At 41.0% G+C, this 15,271-nt stretch overlaps 1 protein-coding gene across 4 annotated transcripts in view; it reads right to left on the reverse strand.

Moving 5' to 3' along the window:
- Positions 1 to 7,040: 7,040 nt before the first annotated feature.
- The window catches only part of cep135 (centrosomal protein 135), a 139,684-nt gene continuing 131,453 nt past the window's right edge, over positions 7,041 to 15,271 (reverse strand). For all 4 annotated transcript variants that reach the window (XM_067987185.1, XM_067987188.1, XM_067987169.1 and 1 more), the window contains 3 exons: positions 12,756 to 12,860; positions 12,213 to 12,367; positions 7,041 to 8,753 (listed from right to left, as the gene is read on the reverse strand). In XM_067987185.1, the coding sequence (XP_067843286.1) occupies positions 12,220 to 12,367; positions 12,756 to 12,860 (253 nt within the window). In that variant the 3' untranslated portion in view covers positions 7,041 to 8,753; positions 12,213 to 12,219. The remainder of the gene's footprint in view (positions 8,754 to 12,212; positions 12,368 to 12,755; positions 12,861 to 15,271) is intronic.

A 15,271-nucleotide genomic window follows, 5' to 3' on the forward strand; every position in this document is an offset into this window, starting at 1 on the left:
TTCAGCAGTCATGGACATTCATCCACCGACCTTCGGGTAAGCGTACTCCAAGGCGGCCTTCGAGACACACGACAACGCAAAATCGTCGAGCAGAAATTGATAGCCAAGTTCCGCACCCATGAGGACGACCTCAACCGGGATCTTGGGTTCATGTCACGCTACACGTTACCCCACCAGCGAACAAATGTTATCTGTTTTTAATATAACGGGTCAGTTGCTGTCTTTTCTATGTTTCTACCTCTCTATCTCTGTTTTTTTTGTTTGTTGTTTTTTTTTTGGTTTGTTGTTTTTTTTTTGGTGATTTGTATATTCTGTGAGACCTGGCAGGTAACACCTGTCTGTCTGCACACTGATTGCCTTGGCAACGGGCAGTTGAAAAAACTGTCTGTCATCACCAAGCATTGTTCTGTGAATTATAAATGCGATTTCATTTCGAGGATTTCATTTTCACATCGTTCACCTGACGAAGGAGGAAGCCTCCGAAAGCTTGTGAATTTAAAATAAAATTGCTGGACTATAACTTGGTGTTGTAAAATTGTTTACAAGTGTTTAAAATTGTTATTTAAAAACTGAGCAAAAAATCAGAGAAAAACATAGTCAGAATTCCACTCATCACAATTGTCTCTCCTTTTGTCTTTCGAATGCTATTTCACTTCCTAAGATCTTTGTATATTATCCAGCATTTTTTACCTTTGTTTGCAGAGCATTAAACCCATTCACTGCCGCACTGTGATAATAAGGAGCATATGTAAGTATTGGCTTTTTATCTGTTCTTGCCGCCTTCACTTTGTTCAGTCTTATCTTTCCGTTCTGATGAAGGATCTACACCTGAAAAAAAAACTTGCTTTTCTCTTTTCAGATCTTCCCAGACCTGAATGTTTCTAGCATTTTCTATTTTTACTCTTTTGTATTTTCCTGCTTTACATAGCTAGAGACTAATCACTTACCTAGGTGTTCAATCATTCCTATAATTCCAGAATTTGAATTTGGCAAATTGACCAAGTTGCTTTTAGTTACAAGATGTCTGCAGCTCAATGGGCAGAAAACTATTATCTTTAGCAGGAAATCTGTTTAACTGGCCAGTTGGCCAATGCTGACAATTTTTTTGAATTGATAAACCAAATATTCATTTCAGTACACACCAAAAAATTTTGGGTGGTCTTCAGTTTAAATCTTTTTCAGCTCTTTAAACTCTGTTTGCTAAATAGAAGGTGCCATCTGAAAATAGCTGAGTACTGTACAATGTTCAGTAATTATCTCATCCCACTGCTCAGTCCACTGAAACAATAATTCAGTGTTTTATAGTCAGCATCAAAATTGCTTTGATGAGTGGAAAAGAAGTCAATTTTTGGGGTTAGGACAGACCAGCCTGATATTTTTGGCATTTTTCTCTCAATTCCGAGATGGTTTGGTCCTGTGCTCCGTGTAGCAGCCAGGCTGAGGACGGGTGAAATTCATACAATTAGGTTAGGTAGGTTTCACTCAAATACCCAGATTTGCACTTGTCTCCCTCAAGATAGAGGATTACACCATTAAAATAGTCTGGAGGTAACAAAGCCATAGATGAGGGTTTCAGCAACAAATGAGCTGAGGCAGGGGCGGAGATATGCGATGTTATGGAGGTGGAAGTAGGCGGTCATGATGATGGGGCGTATATGTGGTTGGAAGCTCATCTTAGGGTCAAATACGACACCAAGGTTGCGAGGGATCTGGTTCAGCCTCAGACAGCGGCCAGGGAGAGGGATGGAGTTGGTAGCTAGGGAACGGAGTTTGTGGCGGGGTCCAAAAACAATGGTTTTGGTTTTCCCAATATTTAGTTGGAGGAAATTTTTGCTTCTCCAATACTGGATGTCGGACAAGCAGTGTGACAAAGCAGAGACAGTGGAGTCGGTGAGGTAGAGCTGGGTGTCGTCAGCATACATGTGGAACCCGACGTGTTTTTGGATGATATCGCCGAAGGGCAGCATGTGGATAAAAAATAGTAGGGGGCCAAGGATAGATCCTTGGGGGGATTTCAGAGGTAACAGTGCAGGACGAGAAGAGAAGCCATTGCAGGTGATTCTCTGGCTATGACTGGAACCAGGCGAGCGCAGTCCCACTCAGCTGGACGATGGAGGAGAGGCGTTGGAGGAGGATGGTGTGGTCAACCGTGTCAAAAGCTGCAGACAAGACGAGAAGGATGAGGAGAGATAGGTTACCATGGTAATGGTCACAGTCACATAGGATGTCATTGTGACTTTAAGGGCCTTTACAGTAGTGTGGCAGTAGTGGAAACCTGATACGAGGGAATCAAACATGGAGTTGTGGGAAAGATGAGCGTGGATTTGGACGGCGACATCTTCAAGGATTTTGGAGAGGAAAGGGAAGTTGGAAATGGGGGAGTAGTTTGCAAGGACAGAGGGGTCAAGGGTGAGTTTTTTTGAGAGTTGCGATGACAGCAGATTTGAAGGGGAGGAGGACAGTACCTGAGGAGAGGGAACCGTTAACAATATCATTTAATATGGGCCATGATGTGGAAATGCCGGTGATGGACTGGGGTGGACAAATGTAAGGAATCTTACAACACCAGGTTATAGTCCAACAATTTTATTTTAAAATCACAAGCTTTCGGAGATTATCCCCTTCGTCAGGTGAGTGAGTGAATAAGAGGTTCTCAAATCGCATATCTTATATTAGGCTGGGACACCATCACACCAATCAAAAGGTGTCGTTGGTGTTCAGACAGGTTAGCCACGGAAAACAGTAGGTCCCAGTATGCTGAGTACACATTGTGTCAAATTATACAGACAGAGAGAAAGAGAGAATATTAAAAACAGATAACTTTTTTTTCCCCTTGCTGGTGGGGTTACGTGTAGCGTGACATGAACCCAAGATCCCGGTTGAGGCCGTCCTCATGGGTGCGGAACTTGGCTATCAATTTCTGCTCGACGATTTTGCGTTGTCGTGTGTCTCGAAGGCCGCCTTGGAGAACGCTTACCCGAAGATCGGTGGCTGAATGTCCTTGACTGCTAAAGTGTTCCCCGACTGAAAGGGAACCCTCCTGTCTGGCGATTGTTGCGCGGTGTCCGTTCATCCGTTGTCGCAGTGTCTGCATGGTCTCGCCAATGTACCATGCTCAGGGGCATCCTTTCCTGCAACGTATGAGGTAAACAACGTTGGCCGAGTCACAGGAGTATGAACCATGTACCTGGTGGGTGGTGTCCTCTCGTGTGATGGTGGTATCCGTGTCGATGATCTGGCATGTCTTGCAGAGGTTGCCGTGGCAGGGTTGTGTGGTGTCGTGGACGCTGTTCTCCTGAAAGCTGGGTAATTTGCTGCGAACGATGGTCTGTTTGAGGTTGGGTGGCTGTTTGAAGGCGAGTAGTGGAGGCGTGGGGATGGCCTTTGCGAGGTGTTCGTCATCATCGATGACATGTTGAAGGCTGCGGAGAACATGGCGTAGTTTCTCCGCTCCGGGGAAGTACTGGACGACGAAGGGTACTCTGTTGGTTGCGTCCCGTGTTTGTCTTCTGAGGAGGTCTATGCGATTCTTCGCTGTGGCCCATCGGAACTGTCGATCGACAAGTCGAGCGTCATATCCCGTTCTTACGAGGGCGTCTTTCAGCGTCTGTAGGAACACTTTAGCAGTCAAGGACATTCATCCACCGACCTTCGGGTAAGCGTTCTCCAAGGCGGCCTTTGAGACACACGACAACACAAAATCGTCAAGCAGAAATTGATAGCCAAGTTCCGCACCCATGAGGACGGCCTCAACCGGGATCTTGGGTTCATGTCACGCTACACGTAACCCCACCAGCAAGGGGAAAAAAAAGTTAAGTTTTTAATATTCTCTCTCTCTCTGCCTTTTGGGTCTCTTTCTCTCTGTCTGTGTAATTCGACACAATGTGTATTCAGCATACTGGGACCTACTGTTTTCCGTGGCTAACCTGTCTGAACACCAACGACACCTTTTGATTGGTGTGATGGTGTCCCAGCCTCATATAAGATATGCGATTTGAGAACCTCTTATTCACTCACTCACCTGACGAAGGGGATAATCTCCGAAAGCTTGTGATTTTAAAATAAAATTGTTGGACTATAACCTGGTGTTGTAAGATTCCTTACATTTAATATGGAGACAAGGAAGGGAAGTTGGGTGGTCAGCAGTTTGGTAGGAATAGGGTTGAGGGAGCAGGAGGTGGGTCTCAGTCAAGATGAGCTTGGAGAGGGCATGAGGGGAGGTAGGAGAGAAACTAGAGAAAGATGCAAGTTCAGGGCTAGGGCAGGGGGAATAGTAGGGGAAATTTGGCTTGGTGGGCAAGGGGAAGAGAGGGAAGTGGCAGGGGTAGCTCAATCTTAGTGACAAAGTAGTCCATGTTGTTGAAGGTGAAGGTCGAGGAGGCAGGAGAGGTTTAAGACGACGGTTCGTAGTGGAGGAGAGGCCGGGGGTTGTCTTTGCATTCCAGGATGATCCTGGTATAGTGAGCAATTTTGGCAGAGGAGAGCAGGACCCAATTATGTGCTTCAAAGTTAAAGTCAGAGGTCCTGTGGTGGTATAAGGTTGACGTAGAAAGGGTAGAGTCAGCTTGGACTACTGACAAACTGATGTCCAGGTTCGGAGACAGGTGTGGAGGGGAAGTGAGTCCAGAAGCTATTGGAAGGGTAGAGTATCAGAGGATGCACTACTTGAGGTATTTCAGTGGGAATGAAAAGCCAGCAGGAGTGCAGAATCGCTCGCGTGGCAGGAAAATGGTGAAGTTGGAGGTCACTATAAAGGTCCAGAAGCAACAGCAAAATGGACTACGGCCCAACAGAGTGAATTTCTGGCCAGGAATCACACTGTAGCAAAATAAAGCTGAAAACCAGTAGGACGGTCATAAGCTCAGCAAGTAACAGCAGTGGTGAGGTTTGGGCTGCATGCTAGACAAAGTTACCTTGAAACTTAAGCAACTGAATGGCAGATCAGAATCACAGCAGCTGAGTCTTGCAATGCAGTCCAGTAGAGTAGCGAAGTCTTGATGGCAGAAAAGTCCAGGAATTTGGAAGCCAAATTTGAGCAAAGATCCAGTGCTCACTGATAAAAATAAAGAGCAGGCTTGGTCAGGGGATGGGCAGTGGGCCCAGGTAACTTTAAACTTGCAGCTTAAACTCATAGATATGTATGAAGTGCTTTACTTTTGTCATGTGTTATTCTTTTGTATTTTCTTCTGAATAAAATTTAATTACAAAAAAAGTCAGCAGGCTCTACCTATGGGGCTGATGTTGCAGAAAGACATAACTTTTATTTGTGAAGTGACTGCTCAAGTAATTCTTCCAACAATTGTACTTCTGGACCAGATAATAGGACCCTGAGATTCTGTAGAGGTTCTACCATAAATCCAGCAGAATCCCCAGGGAAATGGCAGGAGACTGGTAGAACACAGTGGAATTTCAAGGACTATCTAGTTTAAAGATTGAAATAATGTTTTGGTGAGGTTTTGTGCTCAATGTGAACAGTGGGTGAGCTATAGAATGAAAAACTTTTTTCTACTTTGGCACCATGTCAGCATCAAAGACCCCTAGATTAGGTTTGATGTGGATTAGGTTTAGCATGACCAAATGCAAAGTAAAGCTTCCCTTCCTCTTCCCCCAGCCTCAGCTTACTGCTCCATTGTAATTTTTTCATTTCATCTATGTTTATGACCTGACTGATTGAAATTGTCCATTTGTTCTGAATTATGGGCAGTGTTTTTTTTAATCCTGTTCTCTCATTTTTATCAAGAATTGGGTTGAGATTACCAACCTAATTTCATTATAGGACCCTTGCAAATTGAGAATTTCATTCTATTAGTCTGAGCTAGATGAGTTAAAAAGAAAGGGCTAGACCAATGTGCTACCTAGTCCGCTTAATAATTAAATAACATTTGTAGAAATAGGAGTGGGCATGTGCTGTATGTAAATTGTCCCTGATTGTTTCCTACAGTGTACTGGAACTGCCCGAGTCTACCAGGATTATTTGGCACTATGGATGTTGTGTTTGTGTGGGTAATACAATGAGGCAAGGACAGGAATGGTAGCTTGTTGGAGAGATCTTATTAGTCATGATATATCAGTTGACAGATAAACTTTGGTGCACTTTATCTGAACTTGTTACACCAACATTAAATTGAATATCTGCTCTTTGATTTACTGGCTGGACAAGTGAAACCAGTGTTTATTTAGCTGCTCCCTTAAGAAATAAATGCTTAGTACTAGGACAAATAACAATCTTTCTCCAGAAGGGGAAATGACTTACATGATTTACATTTTAGGCATACTTAGATAATCTGGTTTGCTTTAGTTATGTTAGGAATCAGAAAATAATTGAAGACAGCATTAGCCCTCAGAGAGATTTATCAGAGTAGGTTAGGGATGTGGATAAAGATAAGCCTGATGAGCCATAAAGGCACTTTACTTTGAGATTCACTTCTGAAGGGGATACCATGGTCCCAGTATTACATTATAGGTATGCAGATAAAATTCAAGTAACCAGAATTGTTCTCCTTCTGTTTGGATGCTTTGCAGCTATACTACCCCTATTTAAAATTTCCATGTCAATTTTAGTACAGATTGCATTTCAAACATAACCCACTTTAATATTAATTTCATACTGGGGCTTCAGGATAGAAAAGGTTCATGTTTTGCAGCCTGCCTCAGAAGGGGCGGAACCTCTGGCCACCCCTTACAAGGCAAATGCTGTTGGGGACTCCCTATGCTGGGAGTTCCCAATTCACTGGCTCAGTCGGGAGCTGGTGTAGTATTGGGGGCTGCTACGACCAGTGAGATCAGGGGTAGTAGCCCAGACCACCGAAGATAGCAATTTTTTGTTGATAATTTCTTCATCGGCCCTCTTTCACAGGGGGCAAAAGGTTATGGCTGGAGGGGCCTGGGCAATGTGAGCAAAGAGATTGAGTGAGAGAATGAAATAAGTAAAACTATGAAGTTAGCAGATATAAGTAAAAATCATAACTACCTTCTTTCTTAAAAGTATTAATCAGAAACAAATTCAGGACTGACTTGCTTGAATAGTACAAGAATCTCCATTTTTATTAAATTTCTTATAAATAGATGCTAGATTAATTACAATTGGCAAAGTAAACTGCAAAAAATTAGCATGCACTCCATATTAGAAAACAAAATTATAAGCGCATCTAAAATTGCTTTTAGTAACAAAGAAAATGCTGAAGATATTTTTATGTGGTCCAAAGTTTGGAATACTAAATAAGTTTTACTGCCATGCACCAAGAAAAATAAAGTCTGTTTATAAATTAATTTGTACCATTATCACAAACTTTATTTGATAAATACATCAAACAGCTGTACTAGATTTGAGGCACCCAAGTTACATGACATTAGGACTACAGGTCTGGAATATCAAATTTGGTAATCAGTAATGGGAAAATAAGATTTGGTTTTAATATTTTAATGGAAAAGCTATAAACTTTTATCAATGACCTCCATTTCAATTATTTCATTCCACTGGCACAAGGAATGATCAGCAAAATAGACCTAATCAAAAATGTAGTATTGTCCATTTAAAAATGATATACTTATGAATTACTCTCAAGAAATCAATACTAATTTCTCAATAGTTTATGTTGAAACCATTAGTTATATCCAGCCCAAGAACCTCCGTTGCATTTATTAATTGAGTTGTAAGTCTATTTCAATGTAGTTATCCCTCGAGAAATTCCAAGATTGTGAAACTTGGTTTACATTGTATGGTTAATCATGAGATTGCAAAGCAATGACAGTTATTAATAATGAAAGACGACCTGGGAGCTGGTAGCAAAAATATTTGTCAGTTACTGAGAACAAACATATCAATAAATAACTTACATATAACATTGAAAACCTAATTCAGTATAAAAATATCTTTACAGAATAAAAATTTCTTCAAACATCGACAGTACAGTACAGATATTTACAGCACAATATGGGCATTACATCAGATTATGTGAGAATCTCCATACCTCATTTTGTTAGTGTCTGTTTATGAAAGTATGTGAAAAAAATTAAAATTTATAACACCATTTTCACAGATTCTATAATTGTCAGTAAATTTTAATCCACATAGTTTAAAAAGGAGTGTTCTTATTTCCTATTTGCTTTATATTATTTTGCTGCTTTACCGCAGCAAAAAAAACCTTGTTTTATGGTTCACTTAACATATTAATATAGTATATTTGATCCAGTGAAATAAATGTAATTATATGTTCGATGAAGTTTTTAAAAATAAGTTTGAAAATTGATCAATTGCAATCTATAACTGTAATGCTGCACATAGTCAATAGAAAGTTTAAAAAAGACATGCAAGCTAGCTGCTTTTGTGTCCTGCATTATAGAAAAGAATATGGTTGGACAAGCTCTACTTTTTTTTATATATATGTAAGCACTGTAATGCAGAAAGTCAAACCTATGTTAAATACAGGCTAGATGTTCTTAGAACAAATGGGGGACATGCTGATCTTTTTAATAAAACTAAAATGTTAAACAAGCTGACAAATGTGTACAGTAGAATATGGATCGGCCAATGAATTGAGTCCACTACAGAACTAGAAATGTAATAAAGAATTTTGTCCTCAATTTAAGTTTCTTTCATTTCAAAATTCTGCAAGGGCTGATGAAACTAATACTGCAAAAGATTCAGCACGCAACTTCCGGAACGCTCTTTTTTTTTTTGAGACCAGCGGCTCGATTTGTGAAACATTCACCTGGGCTGAGTGAAGTCTACTCCTTACAGTAAACTTCTAAAACTGGGAAGAGAAAAATAGTCAGTATTTATTACAAATATATCAACCAGCTACAAATTATAATTGAAGTTGTTGTATAAGTTTTTATCACCAATGCTGTGTTGGAAAAGGTGGACTATTAACCTTTATGTGCAGTAGCCTTCATACTTTGAACAAATTCCCTCATTTGGGCCTTCAATATACATTGCATCATTCCAGTTCCACACCTCCAGCAGCACCAGCCCTCCTCCCCAAGGTCAGACAACTATTTTTTTTAAATGGGAACTGGCAATCAATAAGGCACTCTGTTCATAGGTTTAATTAAGCCAATGGCATGTATCCTTCCATTTTTTGGGTTATTTTCTCCATCTGTACATCAATTACAGCTGGGACAGGAGGCAGGCAATGTGCCGTCAGACCTCCGCCTATGACGCTGTTGAGTTGATTAAGATTTGAAATGCCCTAAGAATTGCTTTATATGTGCCCTGAAAGTAGTCAGTAGTCATACTGAATGCTGTGAAAGGAAAAGGCTAATTAAACGATGAAGGCTAATACAAACTGAATATTCCTTACCAAATATAGAAGACAAAACTTCAAGACCACAGGCCCGCAGATGGCTTGTTAAGGGGGACATAAAGATGTCCTGCCATATATGGATCTGTATGCGACCCCTTTGTTATCAAAGACCAGAAAGCTAGGGAGTAAATGAGCAACCTGTGCTTCATTGATTTAGAGGTCATTAGGGGGAACAACAGGGCTGTGTGGTGATTGACACAAGGGCTTAACATGTTCACTCAGGGTAAATTGAAATTTTCAAGACTTGATATTGCTAGATTTTTGTTAGATAAGGGTGTCAAGGGATATGGAACAAAGGTGGCCAAATGGAGTTGAGGTACAGATCAGTCATGATCTAACTGAATGGCGGAAGAGGCTCGAGAGGCTTAATGGTCTGCTCCTGATTCAACGTAATGTAAGATGGTGTTTTTGAATACTCTCCATTTGCCTGGATGAGTGCAGCTCCAACAACACTCAAGAAGCTCGACACCATCCAGGTCAAAGCAGCCCGCTTGATTGGCACCCCATCCACCACCCTAAACATTCACTCCCTTATCCACTGGCGCACTGTGGCTGCAGTGTGTACCATCCACAGGATGCACTGCAGCAACTCGCCAAGGCTTCTTCGACAGCACCTCCCAAACCCGCGACCTCTACCACCTAGAAGGACAAGGGCAGCAGGCACATGGGAACAACACCACCTACACGCTCCCCTCCAAGTCACACACCATCCAGACTTGGAAATATATCGCCGTTTCTTCATTGTTGCTGAGTCAAATCCTGGAACTCCCTTCCTAACAGCACTGTGGGAGACCTTCACCACACAGACTGCAGCAGTTCAAGAAGGCAGCTCACCACCACCACCTTCTCAAGGGAAATTAGGGATGGGCAAATAAATGCTGGTCTCGCCAGCGATGCCCACATCCCATGAACGAATAAAAAAAAAACACTGATGTCTTTACTCCTCAATCCTGTTTAGTTCTAGTTCTTTTAGTGGTCTTTGTAGTAGAAGGTAGGAGTTCTTTGTCTTGTATATATAGGAGGGTGTCTCTGTAAAATCGGAAAGTGCATATCCAACAGAGAGAAGTTAATATTGTATGGCTATAGATGTACAAGTTTCCACGAGATCAAGAGAGGTGAGATTTAAGCCAACTAGTTCAGATACTGCTATCAATGTGGAAGGTGATTTCACCAAGGAGCAGAGATTCCAGGAGGAATGGATAGCATCTCTACAGGGTTTCGATTCCAGTGTTCTTATAGAGGTGAACGAGTATGGTCTGGCAATGACTCTTTTCTTTACCTTTGCTGGGGGGGAAGTGTCTGGTCTCAACTCAGGACCTCCAAATAAATATTTGTGTGAAAAACTTGTAAGAAGTATGCTATTTCAATAGAAACGGGAATAGTGCCAGAGGACTGGCGGACAGCTAATGTTATTCCTATATTTAATAAGGGAGATAGAACAAGTCCAGGGAACTATTGAGTAGTTAGGTTTACGTCGGTGGTAGGAAAGATAATGGAATCTTTATTCAAAGATGTAATAAAAAAAAATCTAGAGAATGAAAGTATAATAAAGAATAGTCAGCACAGATTTCAGTAGGGAAAGTCATGCTTGACCAGCCTTATTGAATTCTTTGAAGAAGTAACAGAAAGAGTAGACAAGGGTAATGAAGTACATGTAATATATTTGGATTTTCAAAAGGCCTTTGATCAGGTACCGCATTATAAACTCTTGACTAAGGTCAGAGCATGTAGAGTCAGGGGACCCGTAGCACAATGGAAAGCAAGTTGGCTACAAAACAGAAAACAGAGGGTAGGGGATAAGGGTAGCTACTCAGACTGGCAAAAGGTGGGAAATGGTGTTCCACAGGGATCGGTGCTGGGACCACTGTTGTTCACAATTTACATCAATGATTTGGATTTGGGAATCCGAAGTACAGTTTCAAAATTTGCGGATGACACCAAATTGGGGGTATAGTTAATACAAAGGAGGAATGCGTCAAAATGCAAGAGGACATTAATAAACTTGCAGAATGGGCTTGTAATTGGCAAATTGAATTTCAATATAGATAAGTGTGAGGTAGTGCATTTTGGTTGGAAGAATAAGGAGGCCGGAGACCACATACAACTTGGATAATAAAAGTCTAAATGGGATAGAGGAACAAAGGAATCTAGGGGTACAGGTACACAAATCACTAAAACTGGTGACGCAGTTTATTAAGGCCACAAAAAAAGTAAATTAAGCACTGAGGTTCATTTCTAGAGGGATAGAATTGAAAAGCATATAAAAAGGATATAGATGCATTGGAGAAGGTGCAAAAGAGATTCACAAAGATGATACCAGAATTGAGAGGATATACTTATCAGGAAAGGTTAAAAAGGCTGGGGCTCTTTTCTCTAGATAAGAGAAGGCTGAGGGGTGAGGGGTGACCTGATAGAGGTCTTTAAGATAATGAAAGGGTTTGATAGGGTAAACAGAGAGAAAATGTTTCCACTTGTGGGGGAGTCCAAAACTAGAGGTCATAAATATAAAATAGCCACTAATAAATCCAATAGGGAATTCGGGTGCAACTTCTTCACCCAGAGAGTGGTTAGAATGTGGAACATGCTACCACAAGGCGTAGCTGAGACAAATAGCATTTAAGAGGAAAGCACATGAGGGAGAAAGGAATAGAAGGATACCCTGATAGTATTAGATGAAATAAGGAGGGAGGAGGCTCATGTGGAGCATAAACATCGGCATAGACCAGTTGGGCCGAATGGCCTACTTCTGTGCTATAGTTTCAATGCAACTCTATGTTAATGTGCAAAAGATTTTTAAAAATTAAAGACTAGGCTGTGAATTGCAACAACATCTATTTCGAATAGATGGTACATTTACAGATACCATTTGACCATTAAGATTTTATTTAAGGATCATAATCTACTCACTTGCCATTTAACAGTCAGTAGAACATTCTGTTATTCTTTTAGGGGAGCACATATCCTGGGAATGTGAAAGAGGGCTCACTGATGTTCTGAGTGGGGACAAAGAACTAATGGCAGTAGAAAGGCCATGGCGACGCATCTCCTGAATTGCACGCTCTCTGTGGAATGAACAATAAAAAGATGAAAAGAGCAGTTATTTCTACAAATTTTACATGTATACTGGAAACTGGCGTCTTTCAATATCTTTTGATGCACAACCAATGACATATGCTCAAGGAAAGAGTATGAGTCATAAATAGTGCTCGGCAACATGACAGCAGACTGAAAGCAGTGCTGATATCTGAAAAATTATAAGCAGCTTTTGGCAAGTAGCTAATTTTTCCAGTCACTCAAACCAACCTATATTCCACGTGATGGATCATGTGGAGAGATAGACATTACAGTCCATTAATCAGGATAAGCTGTTCTTCTCAAATTACTGCATCAAAAAGCCTCAAGAAGTTGAATAATAGTTAATTCTTTTATGTAGTGTACTGTAGACATTACCTTTCAAAACGTTCCGTCGTTAGTTGACGTTTGATAACATCAAGCTCCGCTTGAAGCTGTGAAGATTTAGCACGAAGTTGAGCTATTTCTCGATTCTGGCTTGATCTGTGAAGAATTATTAGTTACATTACAGATAAGATATGCATCAGTACTTTACAGTCAAACCATCAAATGTAGTAATAATTTCAGACACACTGGCTTCGATTTTTCACATGAGCTATGCCTGTTCCCAGGCGTAATGTGAGTGGACTTGGATGGGAAATGCATTACAAGTCAATCTGTCAGCCCCTGCTCAGTTCCACCACTTCCAACATTTCCTACCGAAAGTATAGTATTTCTGCCCATATATTATATAGAATGGCACAGAAATTACAAAACAGTAACAGGCTGTTCAGCCCACCCTGTTGGTGTTGGGTTTTTTTTATCCTCCATACAAGCAGTAGCCCTAATCTCATTTGCCCATCCTGTTCCCATATCCTTTTATAAAAGTATCAGCCTTGGCTCAGGGGTAACACTCTCACATCTAAGTCAGAAGGTCGTGGGTTCAAGCCCAACTCCAGAGGCTTGAGTACATAATCTAGGCTGACACTCCAGTGGGGTACTGAGGAAATGCTGCACTGTTGGAGGTGCCGTCTTTCAGATGAGACGTTAAACCGAGGTGCTGTCTGCCCCATTTCAAGAACAGCAGGGGAGTTCTCCCAGTATCCTGCCAACATTTATCCCATCAAGTCTTTGGAGTGGGACTTGAATCCACAACCTTCTGACTGAGAGGTAAGAGTGCTACCACTGATCCACGGCTGATACCATAGTGACTACACTTCAAAATGCAATTCATTGGCTGTAACGCACTTTAGGGCATCTTGAAGTTGTGAAAGGTGCTATATAAATGCTTCTATCTAACCTATATTTAAAAGTTGACCTGGACACCAAAATCATTTAAAAGACCAAGATTGGAAAATCAGCTGGTCAAGGGTGCAATATTAAAGAGGGCAGAAATCTTGGCCTGCCGCACTTGTGCTGGTATAAGAGCTCAGTGGAAGATTGAGGTTCGTACCTCTGTCCTCACTCTTAAAATCTAATTGAAAAGGCTACTGGACCTTGGCTTATGAATGAAATACATTTTCTCCAATGTGATTAAACTGGTAAATGTACATATTGCTCAGAATAATTTCTCCCCCTATTATGTGTTATTTTTCCTCTACTATATGCCATTCTTCAACCGAGGGGCCATATATTACTCAACCAATAATACTCTTAAATTATTAGCACATTTGCAAGCATTTTTGGTCCATTACATTTGTGGGGCAGGGAGATATTTCATAGAGCTTTCTTGGAAATTTTACTTGTAATCACCCACCTTACTTAGAATATAAACTAAGGGGAATCTACTAAAGTGCAGAATATACAAGTCTGCTGGAAGGCCGAATAACTTTTTTCTATTTAATACTTTATGTTCGTAAAAGTGGCCTAAGTTGACTTGTACCCCAATTGTCTATCTTTCCCTCTGGCGAAGTAAAAATACAGAAACAGGCCATTTGGCTCAACTGGTCTATGTCGGCATTTATGCTCCACTCGAGTCTACTCCCAAACCCTCTTCAGAGGGGGCAAAAAAGATTCACAAGAATATCCTCTCAGTTCTGGTATCATCCTTATCAGGAAAGGCTGAACTGGCTGGGGCTCTTTTCTCAAGAAAAGGCTGAGGGGTGATCTGATAGAAGATTTTAAGATAATTAAAGGGTTTGATAGGGTAGACGTAGAGAAAATGTTTCCACTTGTGGGGGAGTTGAAAACTTGGTTATAAATATAAGATAGTCGCTAATAAATCCAATAGGGAATTCAGGAGAAACTTCTTTACACAAAGAGTGGTAAGAATGTGGAACGTGCTACCATAAGGAGTAGTTGAGGCAAATAACATAGATGCATTTAAGGGGGAGCTAGATAAGCACATGAGGGAGAAAGGAATAGAAGGGTATCCCGATTTGGTTAGATGAAATAGGGAGGGAAGAGGCTCGTGTGGAGCATAGACCAGTCGGGCCGAATGGCCGGTTTCTGTGCTGTAGTTTCGATGTTACTCGATGTAACCCTATCAGCATGTCCTTCTATTCCTTTCTCCCTAATGTGCTTATCTAGCTTCTCCTTAAATGCATCTATGTTATTTGCCTCAACTACTCCTTGTGGTAGTGAGTTCCACATTCTTACCACTCTTTGGGTAAAGAAGTTTCTCCTGAATTCCCTATTGGATTAATTGGTGACTATCTTATATTTATGTTATGGTCCCTAGTCGTCTACCCTATTAAACCCTTTCATGTTAAAGACCTCTATCAGGTCACCTTCCAACCTTCTCTTTTCTAAAGAAAGCCCAGCCTGTTCAGCCTTTCCTGATAAGTATATCCTCTCAGTTCTGCTATCATCCTTATGAATCTATTTTGCACTCTCTCCAGTACCGCTATATCCTTTTTATAATATGGAGACCAGAATTGTGCACAGTACTCCAAGTGAGATCTAACCAAGGTTCG

Source organism: Heptranchias perlo, chromosome 1, assembly GCF_035084215.1.
Source record: "Heptranchias perlo isolate sHepPer1 chromosome 1, sHepPer1.hap1, whole genome shotgun sequence".
Lineage (NCBI taxonomy): Eukaryota > Metazoa > Chordata > Chondrichthyes > Hexanchiformes > Hexanchidae > Heptranchias > Heptranchias perlo.